General features: G+C 45.1%; 2 protein-coding genes across 3 annotated transcripts; one reads left to right on the forward strand and one right to left on the reverse strand.

The window, feature by feature from the left end:
- The first annotated feature begins 4,464 nt into the window (after positions 1 to 4,464).
- Positions 4,465 to 7,187, forward strand: LOC139576970 (tubulin beta-1 chain). The gene is made up of 4 exons (XM_071403636.1): positions 4,465 to 4,617; positions 5,533 to 5,641; positions 5,751 to 5,861; positions 5,978 to 7,187. The coding sequence occupies exons 1-4, from the start codon at positions 4,561 to 4,563 to the stop codon at positions 7,036 to 7,038; spliced, it is 1,338 nt and encodes a 445-aa protein (XP_071259737.1). The 5' UTR covers positions 4,465 to 4,560; the 3' UTR covers positions 7,039 to 7,187.
- Positions 7,188 to 8,249: 1,062 nt separating this feature from the next.
- Positions 8,250 to 10,201, reverse strand: bcl2l16 (BCL2 like 16). Of its 2 annotated transcripts, none has more exons than XM_071403637.1 (3): positions 10,007 to 10,201; positions 9,063 to 9,698; positions 8,250 to 8,456 (listed from the first exon to the last, which is right to left on the reverse strand). In XM_071403637.1, exons 2-3 carry the CDS (start codon positions 9,540 to 9,542, stop codon positions 8,325 to 8,327), a joined length of 612 nt encoding a protein of 203 aa, XP_071259738.1. In that variant the 5' UTR covers positions 9,543 to 9,698; positions 10,007 to 10,201; the 3' UTR covers positions 8,250 to 8,324. The 2 variants fall into 2 exon arrangements, with proteins under 2 accessions (XP_071259738.1, XP_071259739.1); XM_071403638.1 differs by having other exon boundaries at positions 8,250 to 8,452; positions 10,007 to 10,149.
- Between the last annotated feature and the right edge of the window lie 5,943 nt (positions 10,202 to 16,144).

Raw genomic sequence — 16,144 nt, forward strand, 5'->3', positions numbered from 1 at the left:
ATTTGATTAAAGACTCACTTGAAAGAGTGCAAATGTAATGTATTAATGAATGAACACTCCCAGGATTGATCAAAATGATTTGACCCATCTCAACATCTCATAAACATCTCAAAACATGCTCTGTCACATCCAACCATAAAACCAGATTATGAGGCTGTCGCTAAGTGCTGTCTAGTGGGCCAGTATTTATTACAAGATATCTTGAAAATGTATTTATATTGTTTTTGGCAAAGAACGCATCTACTTTCATCTCAAAATCCCTAAATGAGTGATGCAGTAGTATTACTTCACCCCCCTCCAGAAGGCTATAAATCCAAATTGATCCAGTGACTCATCCTTAATCAATACAAACCCATCCCCCATTTTGTTCTACCATTACCACACCAATTATCTTCCATCTCAGCCACCATCATTATCCCACTCAGTCATTCAGCCAGTGGCAGTGATAGCCCAGTACATAACCAGCATAGTATATTGCCAGCGATGTGATAGCCTGTGTTGATAAGTGTCACAGCGGAGGTCTGGACTTCCCCGGGCCACAGCTGACTGTATGTTCTCTGCGTATGCATCATCATCATCAGTAAGCTCAGTGGATGTGCTGCATAGTCTGGAGCTGAGTGTCTGGCAGCGTTAGCATCAGCTGTGCTTCCTGACTGACTGTTCTCCCAGTGGACCAGCCATGGAGACAGTGAGAAGAGAGAAAAGCACAGAAGGATAGCATGCTTGGCCAATCTCAGGAAAATCAATGGAAGAATTATGTATTCCCTCTCTGCATCTGGGCACTGTTCCATTATTCACAATGCAGCCTAGCCTACCACTGAAGGAGTGCCCCTCCCCCTCTTGCTCTTACAATAGTGAATCCCACCCATTCACTCACAGATTGTTACTCTTCATTAGGGACAGATATGGTGATACACAGCTTACTATGCTATGAGAGATCAGGATCAGACACAGCCATTTATTGTAACAGCATTCCAGAGTAAATGTAAATACTGAGGAGAGTAACCTGATATGTCTGAATCACTGGGCTCCATCAGCAGACATACTGTACAGTACACAATCAGCGTGAGACACAGCTGTTCCTGTCCAACACCTGGCCTGCATTATTAACCACACGCCCATTCCACCCGCTCACCCACAATTCTACTGTATAGGCCAGGCCAGGGAAGACCACCTCTGATTTCTGCTGTTCTGCAATGAAACTTTACAAAGATGTCAGATATTCACTGGAAATTCTAAATGTTACCCAAATCTTGCCCAAATAATTGTTGGTAGAACCCTCTTGTAGAGAGTAGGCATCTGTCTGTACCAATATGCTGGACTGGGCAGGGCGTGGCAAGTACTTTACAGTGCTTAAGAATTCTACTGCCAATTTGTTGCAAATCAGCATACATTTATAAATTGACTTGTGTGTACTTGTTCCTCGCTGCTAGAAAACACAGTTCTTGAATAGCATCACAACATGCCCACTGCAACACAGTAACTATTGTAGCTGACACTAGCTAGCATTTGCATTCTGCCAGGGTGTCTTTTTTGCACAGTCATGGTCTCTTTGTTATGTAACGTGAATGTGGAGCTCTGTCTAACTCTTCCTCACACTCTACCCTGAGAATAGTGTAGTCAAGTCATAGAGATACAGTATAATACTGATTCTGTTATATCTACAGTTGTAATCGTTTTTCTATGGGTGTAGTGTACCACTGTCTGCTACACTATCTGGCAGTACACAGAGGATGCAGTAGTCTACTGAAGATGTAGGGAAGATGCTGAGTAAGGGCAGGGTAATTTAACCATCAACCTTCTGGGGAGCTCTAGTCTAGTGGGACAGCCAAGCTGCAAGTTACTAGAAGCATATAATGAGGTGACATTATGTCCATAAATGAGTCCATAAAGAGCCGAGGACAGCAAATGCCCTCAATTTGACTCGGAGATGTTTTTATGCCGATGTGCAGTAGACACGCTCAGCCTCACATCACATGACATCATACCACTTAGTGTACAGTCAGACTCTATTCCCCTTCAAAGTTAGATGAATAATTAATTTACTGCAGAGGGATAAAAATGGTTTGAATCAAAAGGAAATCTCACACCTCCAGTCCTGTCTTGAGATTAAAAAGGCTGAGATAGAAATAGAATGTGGATGTGTGTGCCCAAACAGAGGATGGTATGGGAAAGGTGTTGTATGAAACCATAATGAGCTGCTTCCACTGTATAGGATGTTACTCAGGAAATGTATTTGTGAATGATTCCTTTTGTCTCTCCTCAGGCTCACCTTCTTCCAGTCCTCACAAGAAAGCCCCACTCTCTCCCCCTTTGTTACTATTAACACACCCTCCCTTTCCCTGTCGTCTGTGACTAGACACTACCGTGGAGGAAGAATGCAGGTGTGAGGAAGAGTTAGACAGGGCTCCACATTCACTTTACATGAAAAGGGGCGGCAGGTAGCCTAGTGGTTAGAGCGTTGGACTAGTGACCGGAAGGTTGGAAGATCGAATCCCTGAGCTGACAGGGTAAAAATCTGTTGTTCTGCCCCTGAACAAGGCAGTTAACCCACTGTTCCTAGGCTGTCATTGTAAATAAGAATTTGTTCTTAACTGCCTTGCCTAGTTAAATTTAAAAAAGTATTCTGTATATACACTGAGTGTACAAAACAATAGGAACACCTGCTCTTCCACTCAATAATAGGAAGGTGTTCCTAGTATTCTGTCATTGTGTGCTGTATCAAACTGAGAGTACACTGTATGATGACCCAGTTACAGAGTGAACACAGCAGCGATGTCTCTGCAAAGGCTGCCTATGCTGTGAGAATGGACTGTATGCACTTACTGTGCTGTAATGAGATTGAAACTAGGCCCTTTGTTTCTGAGTATGGCTATTCATTCCACACACAGAGCTCTTATCCCTACACCTTGACAACTCTATAGGTTTAATCTACATGAAAATGCATGTTATGGATACAGTGGTAAGAGCTGAATGGGTATGGATCACCAGACTCAAGGTAAAGCCCCTATAGGTCCTCCACAAAGGTCTGTTCAATGGCTATTGGTCCAAACTAACAGAATCAGCTGGGTGTCTCTCCTCTGTCCTTCAGTGCACAGCTACTTTGCCCATGCAGGAGGCGAGCGCTGGCGTCTCAGACACATTCTCCCCTTGGCACACATATTAACTATCAATAAACCCCCCTACCCTAATTCCAGCACTCTTTAAAACAGGCATGCACTGCTCCCCTCCCAAGCCCACTCGCTTTCTCTGCTGCTGCCACACCTCTCCCTGTTTTGTTCATCCTTCCAGACAGTGTCTGTCTCGCTGGTGTTGAGATCAATAGCCCAACCTCCCCATCTCATGCTAAATTGGATTTCAGCTGTTTCATTGCTCTATTTATGTGTTGTTTCATATTATATAATTAAGACTATGTCAGTACAAAGATTAATACAATTGAACATGGAAGATTAAACATTTTATTGGACTGTCTGTCACTTCATGACTGGACTATGTTGTGATCAGTAATACATACCAAGGAGATGGTTACAATGGGGCCCCAGGTCAGAGTCATCTGTTGGAAATGGTAATACATTGACGTTATATAAATCAGACATGGATTCATTCACAACAATAGACTATGTATATGCAGGATTTGTTAAAATATAATAATCCTGTTGTGAAGTTCTCACTGTGGCCTGTAAGGGGAAAGGAGCAGTCAAGTAGTCTGTCTGTAAAGCCCTGACACAGCCCAGGCAGCCATGTTTTACAATGCGCAAAAAGGGAGGCGCCCATATTCAGAAATATGTAACAACAACGATAAGAATTAGGGATATAAATGACTCTGGGTACATATAATCTAATCGCAGGTTTCCGGGACAGTACCAAAGGCTGTAGACTATGTTGTGTTATGATAACAAAACAACTGACATATCTTTGATGACATATTAGATCCCTTTATTGACAGAAAACATGTGACATGATGTTGGATACATTTCATGTGACAAAATGTAAATCGAGAAACGAAATAGCTATGTTTCACCCCCAAGAAGCTGAAATAATTCTGCCAGGAATGGTTACAACGTAACAATGAGCCACGTGGATTTACATGACATCTGTGAGGTTGTTCTTAGTTGTACCATTTTATGTGAAAAGGTTTCACATATTTTAAATAGTCAACAGGTGCCTCTCTTAATCATGTACTCTATGTGGTTTATTGGATCAAAATATGGTAAAGAAAGTATAGTTTAAAATGAGATATGATTTTAGCCGGCATAAAGGATGTAGGACAAATCTTCAAGATTATGTGAGGATCACACGTTTGCGTATATTTGATTGATAGTCAGAAGAGGCCAATGAAAATCATTCCTTGTGAATATGATTGGTCTATAAGTGTGTCAATAATTGGGTCTGAGAAATATTAGCCAATAGATTTGTCAGATTTGGTGACATAGATTCTAAGGGGCGTGCACAAAGTCCTCCTATATAGTCAGGGAGACTATTCTTTTCGCGCACTCTAAGAAAGGAAGCCAAGCCTCTGGTTTTTATTGGCATAAGAGTTGTTCTACCTCCAAAGCAAAAATGAGGGAAATCGTGCATCTTCAGGCTGGTCAGTGTGGAAACCAGATCGGAGCTAAGGTTTGTCATCTGTTTTATTAATTTGATGCAAATCGTGCGATAAATAACTGAGCGCAAAATCGCAGTTTCTTTGTATGCGTGTTCAGTTAACCACACCCAAAGAACTGTATTGTTAATGGAAATGCAAGCAATTAATATTCCTAACCTATATTGATTACCGTTATTGTTTTGATTGGGGGGGGTGGGGGGTGTTATTGGTATTATTTTTATGCGCTACTCTATTTTTATTCGACCGGTTTTATTTGGACTGGAATGATCCTTACACTGTAGACTACTGGCGAGTGAGACAATATACATGAAAATGTGTATTAAGAAATTGTTTTATTAAATGTAAAATTGATCGATTAAATGTGGGTATAGATAACCACAATTTACTCGCCCTACTGCAATGCGCAAAAGGGGAAGTAGGCCTCAGTCATGCCAAATGCCATATTCCAAGTAATCTGTTAAATAGCGACTACATTTCGGTTATTGTCGTAATAAACATATTTCTTGGGGGGGAATGGGAAATTTGTTCAATCCCATATTATGACCCACATTCGTATCGTTGACAGCGCGCCGCGCCCGGTTTTTGGCGGATGTGAGCGGTGTTTCATCAAGTGACGTATTCGACATTTTCAAAACCTTTGCTAATGGATTTCAGCCAATCGGAGGTCATGCCGCGCGCGCGGAATTTTACGGGAGGGAGATTTTCATTCCAGATACCTAACCATACATTGTATGTACCTATAATGAACCATGCAATATAGTCGAATTGATCCATTGACGTAATCAAATGGAATATTGAAACAATCTAATAACTGCATAGGCCTACCACGCATTTGATTAACGGATCACACTTTGAATGGCATATTAGCCTACCTGATATGAATTCTATTTTGCGCTGTAGACTAAATCCGAATGCTCTTCTTGCAGTTCTGGGAGGTGATCAGTGACGAACATGGCATTGACCCAACTGGTACATACCATGGGGACAGTGACCTTCAGCTCGACAGGATCAACGTCTACTACAATGAAGCCTCAGGTAAGCCTTGTTCGTCTAATGTATAACCACATTTGTCAAATTCCTTATCCCTCCCAATTGATTATGTGTGGTTCTGACATTGATCTTTATTTTCCTCCTGGTTGTCTAGGTGGTAAATACGTGCCTCGTGCCGTGCTTGTCGACTTGGAGCCAGGGACCATGGACTCTGTGAGATCTGGACCCTTCGGCCAGATCTTCAGACCTGACAACTTTGTGTTCGGTAGGTCTCTCTGCTTCATATTTGTACAGTATTTGTATCATATTCATAATGTTGCCTGTACATGAACTGAATAGAGCACTAGACTACAATAATTTATCCAATATCTTGTTTTGCAGGCCAGAGTGGTGCTGGAAACAACTGGGCCAAGGGCCACTACACAGAGGGAGCTGAGCTAGTGGACTCAGTCCTGGATGTTGTGAGGAAGGAAGCTGAGAGCTGTGACTGTCTGCAAGGTTTCCAGCTCACCCACTCACTAGGAGGTGGAACCGGCTCTGGCATGGGCACCCTGCTCATCAGCAAGATCCGTGAAGAGTACCCCGACCGCATCATGAACACCTTCAGCGTGGTGCCCTCACCCAAAGTATCAGACACTGTGGTGGAGCCCTACAATGCCACCCTGTCAGTCCACCAGCTAGTGGAGAACACTGACGAGACCTTCTGTATTGACAACGAGGCTCTCTACGACATCTGCTTTCGTACCCTCAAACTCACTACTCCCTCCTACGGCGACCTCAACCACCTGGTGTCGGCAACAATGAGCGGTGTCACAACCTGCCTGCGATTCCCAGGACAGCTCAACGCTGACCTCCGTAAGCTGGCCGTCAACATGGTGCCCTTCCCCCGTCTCCACTTCTTCATGCCTGGCTTCGCCCCCCTCACCAGCAGGGGAAGCCAGCAGTACCGCTCCCTCACTGTTCCCGAGCTCACCCAGCAGATGTTCGATGCCAAGAACATGATGGCCGCCTGCGACCCCCGCCACGGACGCTACCTTACAGTAGCTGCCATCTTCCGTGGACGCATGTCCATGAAGGAGGTAGACGAGCAGATGCTGAACGTGCAGAACAAGAACAGCAGCTACTTTGTTGAATGGATCCCCAACAATGTCAAGACTGCAGTCTGCGACATTCCTCCCCGTGGCCTCAAGATGGCTGCTACCTTCATCGGCAACAGCACAGCCATCCAGGAGCTGTTCAAGCGTATCTCAGAGCAGTTCACAGCCATGTTCAGGCGTAAGGCTTTCCTCCATTGGTACACCGGAGAGGGTATGGATGAGATGGAGTTCACTGAGGCTGAGAGCAACATGAATGACCTGGTGTCTGAGTACCAGCAGTACCAAGATGCCACCGCTGAGGAGGAGGGAGAGTTTGAAGAGGAGGGAGAAGAGGAGCTGGCCTAAATGTTTGTAAAATATATGTATAATTCACTGACATGTCAGTCTTGACCTTTCCAGTGTTCCATTACCTGTCCTTTTTGTTTTGTCACCTCTGCTATTCCTGTCATTTCTTGTCTGTACAGAAACATGTCAATAAAATTTCTTTTGTTTAACGTGCTGTATTCCTCAATGTAATGGTTGCATCAGTAATCACATGTCACACATTATTCTGACAACAACCAGTTCTTCAACTAGGCAATAGTTTTCAGTGGTGAAAACATTCAAATGACATGCATTTATTGTATTGTAATCACAGTTTCATATATAACTGTAGAGCAGCTGTTGGTGCATTTATGTATGTTTTCTAGACATAGTAAGATGAGGGGCTACAGTGTTCCCCAGCACAATCGTGCTAGTTCTCTGAGGCATAGCTCAGGTTTTTGCATGTTTTGCCATGCCTCTGAAATCTGATTAGCGAGCTAAACTCGTGGTAAATCTGTTTTGAATTAGCAATTGTTATCCATTCAAGCTATGATTTAGTCTGACACAACATGCACTAATAACCATGCTAGTTATCCAAGGACTTTATCCCCTGTGATGTTGACAGACCAAATTGGCAAGTAAAGTGGTGTTTCATAAACCCTCTTTAGTTCCTTATTTCGATGTTAGCGCACACATAAATATACACATGTAGGCTATCATGAAGTTTATTGCTAATTTGGCTGACAAAGTCAAAGGTATATGAGTAATATTAGAATATGCCTGTGGGTTGAACTTGACAAACCAAAGTCTGCGTTTGCACAAGCAGCCCATATCTGGTGTTTTTCTTTCACTAATTGGTCGCTTGACCAATCAGATCAGCTCTGAAAGATATCTGATGTAGGGGGAAAAAATCAGAATTGGCTGCCTGGATGGGGCATTTTCAGCAAAAGAAAAATAAAACTGTTGGATAGAGCATTTCGGTTTCAGTTGTGCAAATGTCCTTGGCTGACACCTGACACAGTGAAAAGCTTATCTCTACTGAATTATGATTCAGTTGTAAACTAGCTGGCTGGTTAATACTGGGAGCCTATTGTATGTTTGTTGAGCCCTGAAACTTATGTCAATGTCTAATGCAAAGTCCCATAACTGCCTGGCACATTATTACTGAGGTAATGTTTTTACCAGCATGATTGCACACCTCAATGGTTTAAAATAGACAATAGTGGGACATTGAGATACAGTTGGAAAATATATGCTTTGGGAAAATATTTATTCAATAAGGGGACTTTTGGAGCGATCTGATTGTGGTCACCAGGTGGGGGTGTTGTTTAAGATATTATTCGTTTCCACAGGAAATAGGACAGGATACTGGTGACCAATAGTAGTAGAGTCCAGCAACACACCTTCTTCACCTGGCCCTCCAAGTCCTGCTTCTGCCCAAAGCGGGACACAAAGCCTGTCTGCCAACAACAGAAAATGTGATTAGATCCCAGGAATGAAACAGAATTTAAGATTCACAACAACAACAGGACAACCTAACATTTTAAACTGTAGTCTAGTGCTCTATTCAATCACATCTGCTTTAGCCGACATCCTTTTTAAAGCGATGTCCTTGTTTTGGCGATGTCGGAGGTGGAACTGCGTTAGAGTTGTCAAATTCACAAGCGGCTCCTGGCATTATACCTAAAGCTGACATTGCCATTGGCTGCAGAGTCGCATGAAAATAAATCCCATGCAGCCAGCCTTGTTACCAAGTTTGAACCCTGGAATGTGAGCTGTAATCTACACCTCAATTAGGCTGATAAAAACCCTCATTGTTTGATTTTATGATTTTATAATTGGAGCGTAATTATTTCTATATAGCTTACACTTTCTTGTTCTGAACTTCTAACGGGAGTGGCTTCGTGACAATGATCGTAAGATCAGCTGCTCACTGATTTGACGGCTCCAACGCCGCAAAAACATCCATTATGTGGCTGTCTGCCATCGCTGGTTAACGCTTGATCTGATTGAATCTAGACCTTAGTCTTACTTTGCCAGTGAAGAACCTTGACTAGTGAACTTACCCATCCACCCTTGTCCCGAATCTCTGGACAGATGACCCTCTCCACGTAACCACCCACACACTCCTTAAGCTGGGGCACGATTCCCTCCATGCCCCTCTCGTGGCAGTGCAGGGCCATCTGGCCAGCCAGCACATACACAGACAGCACCGCACTCCAGGCCAGGTCTCGTCGGCGCCCCCCGGGGGTGGTGGTGGCAAAGTGCTCATCCAGGATGGCGGTGAGCATGGGGCAGGCTGTGGCCTCGGTCACATCGTGGAAGACGCGTGGCCAGCGCCTGAAGAAGATGGGGAACCTAACTAGCAGCTCATCCCCAGCATGGCGCAGGGCTGCTGCTGTGGCAGTAGGTGGTGGGCCTATGTGGCCGTCGGGCCCTGCAATCACATAGTTTATATAGTCATGTAACATCAGATAGGCCTCTCGTACCAGGGGGTCAGGGCTGTTTATGCCACCCCTGCTCTCTAGCCCCTCTGACTGACCCATAGCCTCGGGCTGACTGACTCGCTGTCGCAAATCACAACGCTGTGACTTGCATTAGAGCAGTGGACCGTTCACAGATAAACAGTCCCTGTGCCAAGTTGCCATCAGCCATCCTCTCAGCAATGTCAATTCCTCATAGAGGGTTAGAGATCCAGTCACCTGAAACCACAAAGAAATCATCAACCTCTGCACTGTACATGTTGAACAGCACAGTGGGTAAAAAAAACATGTAGCACTTATTATACCTTTTATAAACAAAACAAGTGGAATGCTTTTCAGTTAATGTTAGTCAAATCTGTGCATTTCTCCAACTCCATTATGATGTTTGTTAGACTAATGTTATATTACACAGACATATCATACAATATTTGAATATAACATATTCTGAAATGTCAACTAATACAGCAAATGTGCACATTTCCAATAAACAACACTAGCAATCAACAGAGAAAGTATTTCAAACTCACCCCTTCCCTTCCACCAAAACACAAGTGGTACCAAGACACACACACACAAACACAAAAAGGAATTAGTGGTGCAGGTGGCGGAACAACAGCGGGTCCAAAGCAGTATATAGTTCAGCAGGAGTGGGTCGCCAACCGGTCCGCTCGTTGCTGCCTTTACCCAGGCTAAATTTAGAGGCCTTGTTGGAAACTGACACTGAACTCCTGCGTCATATGCACAATCATCAACCCTCTGATACACATCCCCATTCCAACACAAGCAAAGTTAAATATAGATCTTAGAGAGTGTGTGTGTGTGTGTGGCTCAGCGTAGAAACAGGTTAACGTTAACAGTCTGTGAGATCATACTGGTAAAGACAGACAAAGAGGAGGCAGGCCAAAATAAAGTAATCAGTTGATAGGTTTAATATTTCACTGAGCTATTGCCTTTGAAAACCATTCAGAAATGTTTCTTTTTGGATTCTGCCCATCAAAACCAGATTTCATACTGTGATGTTGTGCAGCCTTACATAGATGTACAATTATACAGTTTTAGCTCTGAAACATTTGTCGTTCATGTTTGATTGTGGTATTTTAATTCAGAGACCACCCACAAACACACACACACACTCACACAGCATCACGATTAACATACAACAACAATCCTACTCCTTCACATACAGATTTAGCATAGATTGTGTTTCTTCCAGTGAGCTTCTTTCAGCCTGTCTGTAATCTGTGTGGTGCCAGTCAGGGGAATGTGGTAAGGAGGAGTAGGCTTTAAGAGCTGCTGAAGGCTTTCCTCTATTGACCATTGTTTTCCTCCAATGGGAGTCTGCCAATCTACCCATCTGTTCCTCCACCAGGAATAATGCTGACCAGTGGAGTGCAAGGCAATAAAAGCCACATGCAAGCACTTGGACTTCCACTAGGGTGCAGTGGTGTGTCACTAAACAGATTTGACGCTTGTGAGTTGCAGTCAGTATTGAACTGTAAATTATGGTTTTGCAATACTGTAGGTTTGTAATTGATTGAAATAACAGAGACCAGGAAATGGTTTCCTTTGTACTTCCTCCCCTGCAGCTTTGTATATACAACCAGTATATTGTATGGCCATGGCACCAGCAACATGGAAACAATAATTTATCTTTAACACATTGTCAAGCATTTTGGGTTTCAATACACTTGTTTTTATTCTTGTGATTATGCATATTGCAACCAAATTATTGTCTGTTGATTTAAAGAGACAAAAAGAAAGGGTTCTTATTGCGACAGTGTATGGCTTAATGACACACTCATGTTCATGTGTGCATCTACACTGGCCTGTGTGTTAACTATCTACGTACCCGTTAATCTGATGGAGCACTTGGGGATCAATCAAATGCACTCATTTACATTGACATTTTAGTCATCTAGCAGACGCTCTTATCCAGAGAGATTTACAGGCTCAATTAGGGTTAAGTCATGTACTCCTGTTTACTCCACTGATTTATAAGTGAAGACAAAGACCAGCTGAAGTAGCATGGTCAGCAGCTCTGTGTGTTTGCCCATCTGGCACATACTGTACATGCAGAAGGAGATATGAAAAATGACAAGTCCCCTCATCCTTCCACATAGATAGATGCAGTATGAGAGAGGTGTTTTATTATTCTTCAACACATTCAACAGACAATGCTAGAACATTACAATGAGTGTGTCACATGGTTCCCCTCCTCATAGAGGAGATAGGGTGCAGGGGAAGTGACATCGTTGATAGTACCTGCTATCAGGGCTCTCATATGTTCATGTGGCAACATCTGCAGGGGGGAACTTCCTGTCTAGAGTTTTACTGTAGGCTACAGGGCCCTTTGAAGTTGGTTCAGTCCCTGCCAGGGAAACTAAAGTGTTTAACCAGATGAAACAAAATCACTCTGACAGTTTCATCTGACAAGCTGATTACAAGATAATTGCTTTCCAACACCAGCTTTTGTTGAGAGCTGAAGTATTTGAGAGTACGTGAGTATGTTGCTTACTTTAGTTTCTATGTCCTTGGTGAAACAAAATAGACTACAAGACCAAAAGTATGTGGACACCTGCTCGTCGAACATCTCATTCCAAAATGATGGGCATTAATATGGAGTTAGTCCCCCCTTTGCTGCTATAACTGCCTCCACTCTTCTGGGAAGGCGTTCCACTAGATACTGGAACATTCAGCCACAAAAGCATTAGTGAAGTCGGCACTGATGTTGGGCCATTCTGCTGCCAATCTTTGTCTCTGCAGATTGCATGGCCGTGTGCTCGATGTTATACATCTGTCAGCAACGGTTGTGGCTGAAATAGCCAAATCCACTAATATGAAGGGTTGTCCACATACTTTTGTATATATAGTGTAGATATAGGATGTTTACTGTTTTGTCTTTCTGATGCAGCACCTGATTGAGTGTAACAACTGTCTCCTCCTTTTCAAAAACAAACAAAGGATATTGTGGAAACACCTTGCCCGTTATGGACAATTTGATGAGAGCAAGAAATAATGATATTATTATGTTTTACATCACTCATTTTCATCCACTTATATCTGCCCCCCATGACCACACGTACATGTATATCTCTCTCTTTCTACTGGTTCATTGCTTCTCTCCCTGCCGAGAGGTTTTCAGAGCTTCCCCAGCATCACACAGACATTAACACATTCAATTGGTCTGAGACCAGAAAAGTGGAATACTATAATTTGACTGCTTGATCGCATGTTGTTTCTCTGGGAAAATTCAGGCCTTTGCTGGAACCTGAAAGAATCATGTAGAGCTTCACTGTGAAATGTGAAAGCAATGCTAAACTACATGTCAGGTTTTGGCCAGGACTGTTCTGTTTTTTTGTCACTAGATGTCCCCATTGCACCTTTTTTGTACCTTTTGTTTTTCCCTTGCTCTAATTATTGTTTGCACCTGTATGTCGTTCCCTTGTTAGTATTTAATCCCTGTGTGTTCCTCAGTTCCTTGCTCAGTGTTTGTATGTTAGCACCCAGCCCCAGCTCAAGCCTTGTTGTGAACATATATTTTTCTCTTGTTGGATTTTCCAGAGGTTCTCTGGTTTTGTTCTTTTGTATTTTGGATTAGTCTTTTGAGGTTTGTTTTTCCCTTGCTGTTTTTACCACTTTGTGGATTTTCTTTGTATTTTGGAAGATATCTATTTTTTTATTAAACCACAATCTCTAGTACTGCTGTGTCTGCCTCATCTTCTGGGTTCTGCCGATTTAGTGACTGCTTCTCTCACCGGGTCCTGACAGAAACACTGAGCCATTAAAATGAACCCAGAGGCAGCCAGTACCCAGGACTTTTTTCCCATGCTGTCCCACCACGAGGGGACTGTCCAACGTCACGAAGCTGCTCTGGTTCAGCAAGAGGCCTTAATGGCTGGACATTCTCAACTTCTGTCGGAGATGATGACTTCCATAAAGCAGATTTCTGATCAACTTTCTCCTGCAACCGCTTCTGCTCCAGTTCATCAGATTCAAGTGCCCGTTAACCCCCTGGCTGAACCTCGTCTGCCGCCTCCCCAACGGTTCTCAGGTGATCCGAGTGGTTGTAAGGGGTTTTTCACCCAATGTTCTCTCTCCTTCGAGCTGCAACCCTCGTCATTTCCCACCGACCGGTCCAAGATAGCATATATCATCACCCTGCTGTCGGAAAAAGCCCTAGCCTGGGCTACTGCTGTGTGGGATGCCCAAAGTCCCTGCTGTGCCAGCTACTCTACCTTTGCTGAAGAATTCAAGCGAGTGTTTCAAGGTCCTACCAGCGGTCCTGACTCAGCCAAACAGCTCCTGACTCTCCGCCAAGGTCGGCGCAGCGTGACGGACTATGCCATCCAGTTCCGCACGGTGGCAGCAGCGAGTGGCTGGAATGACGAGGCGCTCACAGTGTGCTTTTTGAAGGGTCTTTCCGACACCATCCAAGATGAACTGGTCACTCGGGAACCACCGGACAACCTCGAGTCCCTGATCAAGTTGGCTTCACGCATAGACCAGCGTCTGAGAGAGAGAGAGCTCAACCGTAGATCTCTCACCCTAGCTCCTATCGGTCCCAGCTCCGAGTCTCCACCTTTATCCCCGCTGACTCCACCGGAACCCATGCAGGTTGGACGCATCTCCCAGGCTGAGAGAGACCGCCGGATGAGGGAGCGATGCTGTCTATATTGCGGCAAACCGGGCCATTTCCTCTCCACGTGTCCCGGGCTCCAGGGAAAACGCACTCTCCCGTGCAGGCCTGGGAGGACGGTAACGGGAAACATAACCTCCTCTCATCCATCCAACTCCCGCCTGCTCATTCCAGTTACCCTTTCCTGGGACAACCACGAGCTTCCCCTTCAAGCCTTGGTAGACTCTGGAGCCGCAGGTAACTTCATGGATGGTGTCTGGGCGAAGGAGAATGGCGTTCCCTCTGAACCTCTAAGTGACCCCATAAGGGTTACTACGTTGGATGGAAGTCCTTTGGGATCTGGACTTGTCACTCGTGTCACTACCCCCTTGCGTCTTTCAGTTTCCCAACACCAGGAAGTGATGAACTTTCATCTGACCTCGTGTTCCGAGTTCCCTCTCGTCCTTGGATACCCCTGGCTTCACAGCCATAACCCTCACATCGACTGGTCTGTGGGCACTATCAAGCAGTGGGGTCCTACGTGCCAAGCCACTTGTATCTTCCCAAGTTCCCCGAGTTCCCCTCCCGAGTCTCTAGAATCCATCGACCTGTCCCGAGTTCCCGAGTGTTACCATGACCTCAAACCGGTATTTAGCAAACAGAGGGCCACCAAACTACCACCCCATAGACCTTACGATTGCCCCATCGACCTGTTTCCGGGCACCTGCCCCCCCAGGGGTCGGATCTTTTCCCTATCTCCTCCCGAACGAGCTGCTATGGATACCTACATCAAGGACGCTCTGGCAGCAGGCCTCATGCGTCCATCCACCTCGCCGGCGGGAGCAGGGTTTTTCTTTGTGGCCAAAAAAGACGGGGGATTACGTCCTTGCATCGACTACCGGGGACTTAATGCCATAACCGTCCGTAACCGCTACCCGCTACCCCTTATGGCCACAGCCTTTGAGCTGCTCCAGGAAGCAGTGGTCTTCACTAAGCTTGACCTGCGGAACGCATACCATCTTGTGCGGATCAAACCCGGTGACGAGTGGAAGACCGCTTTCAACATGCCTACTGGTCACTACGAATACTTGGTGATGCCCTTCGGCCTGACCAACGCCCCGGCTGTGTTCCAAGCGCTCATAAACGATGTGCTTAGGGATATGCTTAACATTTTCGTGTTTGTTTACATGGATGACATCCTCATCTTTTCGAGCTCCCTTCAAGAACACACTAAGCATGTCAGACAAGTGCTCAAATGCCTCCTAGACAGCCATTTGTACGTTAAGCCGGAAAAGTGTGAATTCCATTCCTCTCGAGTACAGTTCCTGGGATTTGTAGTGGAACCCGGTCGAGTCCAGATGGACCCCAAGAAGGTAGGGGCGGTAGCAGATTGGCCCACCCCCAAGTCCGTTAAGGAAGTTCAGCGTTTCCTGGGCTTCACTAACTTCTACCGCAAGTTCATCAAGAACTTCAGCTCGGTGGCAGCCCCTCTCTCAGCTTTAACCAAGGATGGCAACACAAGGTTTCTGTGGGGAAGAGAAGCTGAGACGGCCTTCCAAGGACTCAAGCAGCGCATCCTCTCTGCTCCCATCCTGACACTACCGACGGCGGATGAACCTTTTGTGGTGGAGGTAGACGCATCAGAGGTTGGTGTTGGAGCTGTCCTGTCTCAGAGGGGTGAAGACAAGAGGCTTCATCCTTGCGCCTTCTTCTCTCACCGGCTTACCCCGGCCGAGAGGAATTACGATGTGGGGGATCGTGAACTCCTAGCGGTTAAGATGGCATTGAAGGAATGGAGACACTGGCTCGAGGGGGCTTCTCAACCGTTTCAAGTGCTTACGGACCACAAAAATCTGGAGTATATCCAGCAGGCGAAGCGGTTGAACTCCAGACAAGCTCGATGGTCTCTTTTCTTCAGCCGATTCCAGTTTATTCTCACCTATAGACCCGGGTCGAAGAATCTCAAACCGGATGCCTTGTCACGAGTCTACTCTCCTGCCATTCGAGAAGATACTGACATGACTGTTCTTCCTGCCGCTAAGATCGTGGC

This window comes from Salvelinus alpinus, chromosome 5, assembly GCF_045679555.1.
Source record: "Salvelinus alpinus chromosome 5, SLU_Salpinus.1, whole genome shotgun sequence".
NCBI classification, from domain to species: Eukaryota; Metazoa; Chordata; class Actinopteri; order Salmoniformes; family Salmonidae; genus Salvelinus; species Salvelinus alpinus.

Excerpts from the sequence above, each read along its gene's own strand:
- LOC139576970 (XM_071403636.1), top strand. The coding sequence starts at position 4,561 with ATGAGGGAAATCGTGCATCTTCAGGCTGGTCAGTGTGGAAACCAGATC. Across the intron at positions 5,642-5,750 it reads CTACTACAATGAAGCCTCAG|GTGGTAAATACGTGCCTCGT; the intron begins GTAAGCCTTGTT and ends CTGGTTGTCTAG. Across the intron at positions 5,862-5,977 it reads ACCTGACAACTTTGTGTTCG|GCCAGAGTGGTGCTGGAAAC; the intron begins GTAGGTCTCTCT and ends CTTGTTTTGCAG.
- bcl2l16 (XM_071403637.1), bottom strand. The coding sequence starts at position 9,542 with ATGGGTCAGTCAGAGGGGCTAGAGAGCAGGGGTGGCATAAACAGCCCT. Across the intron at positions 8,457-9,062 it reads TTCGGGACAAGGGTGGATGG|ACAGGCTTTGTGTCCCGCTT; the intron begins GTAAGTTCACTA and ends TGTTGTTGGCAG.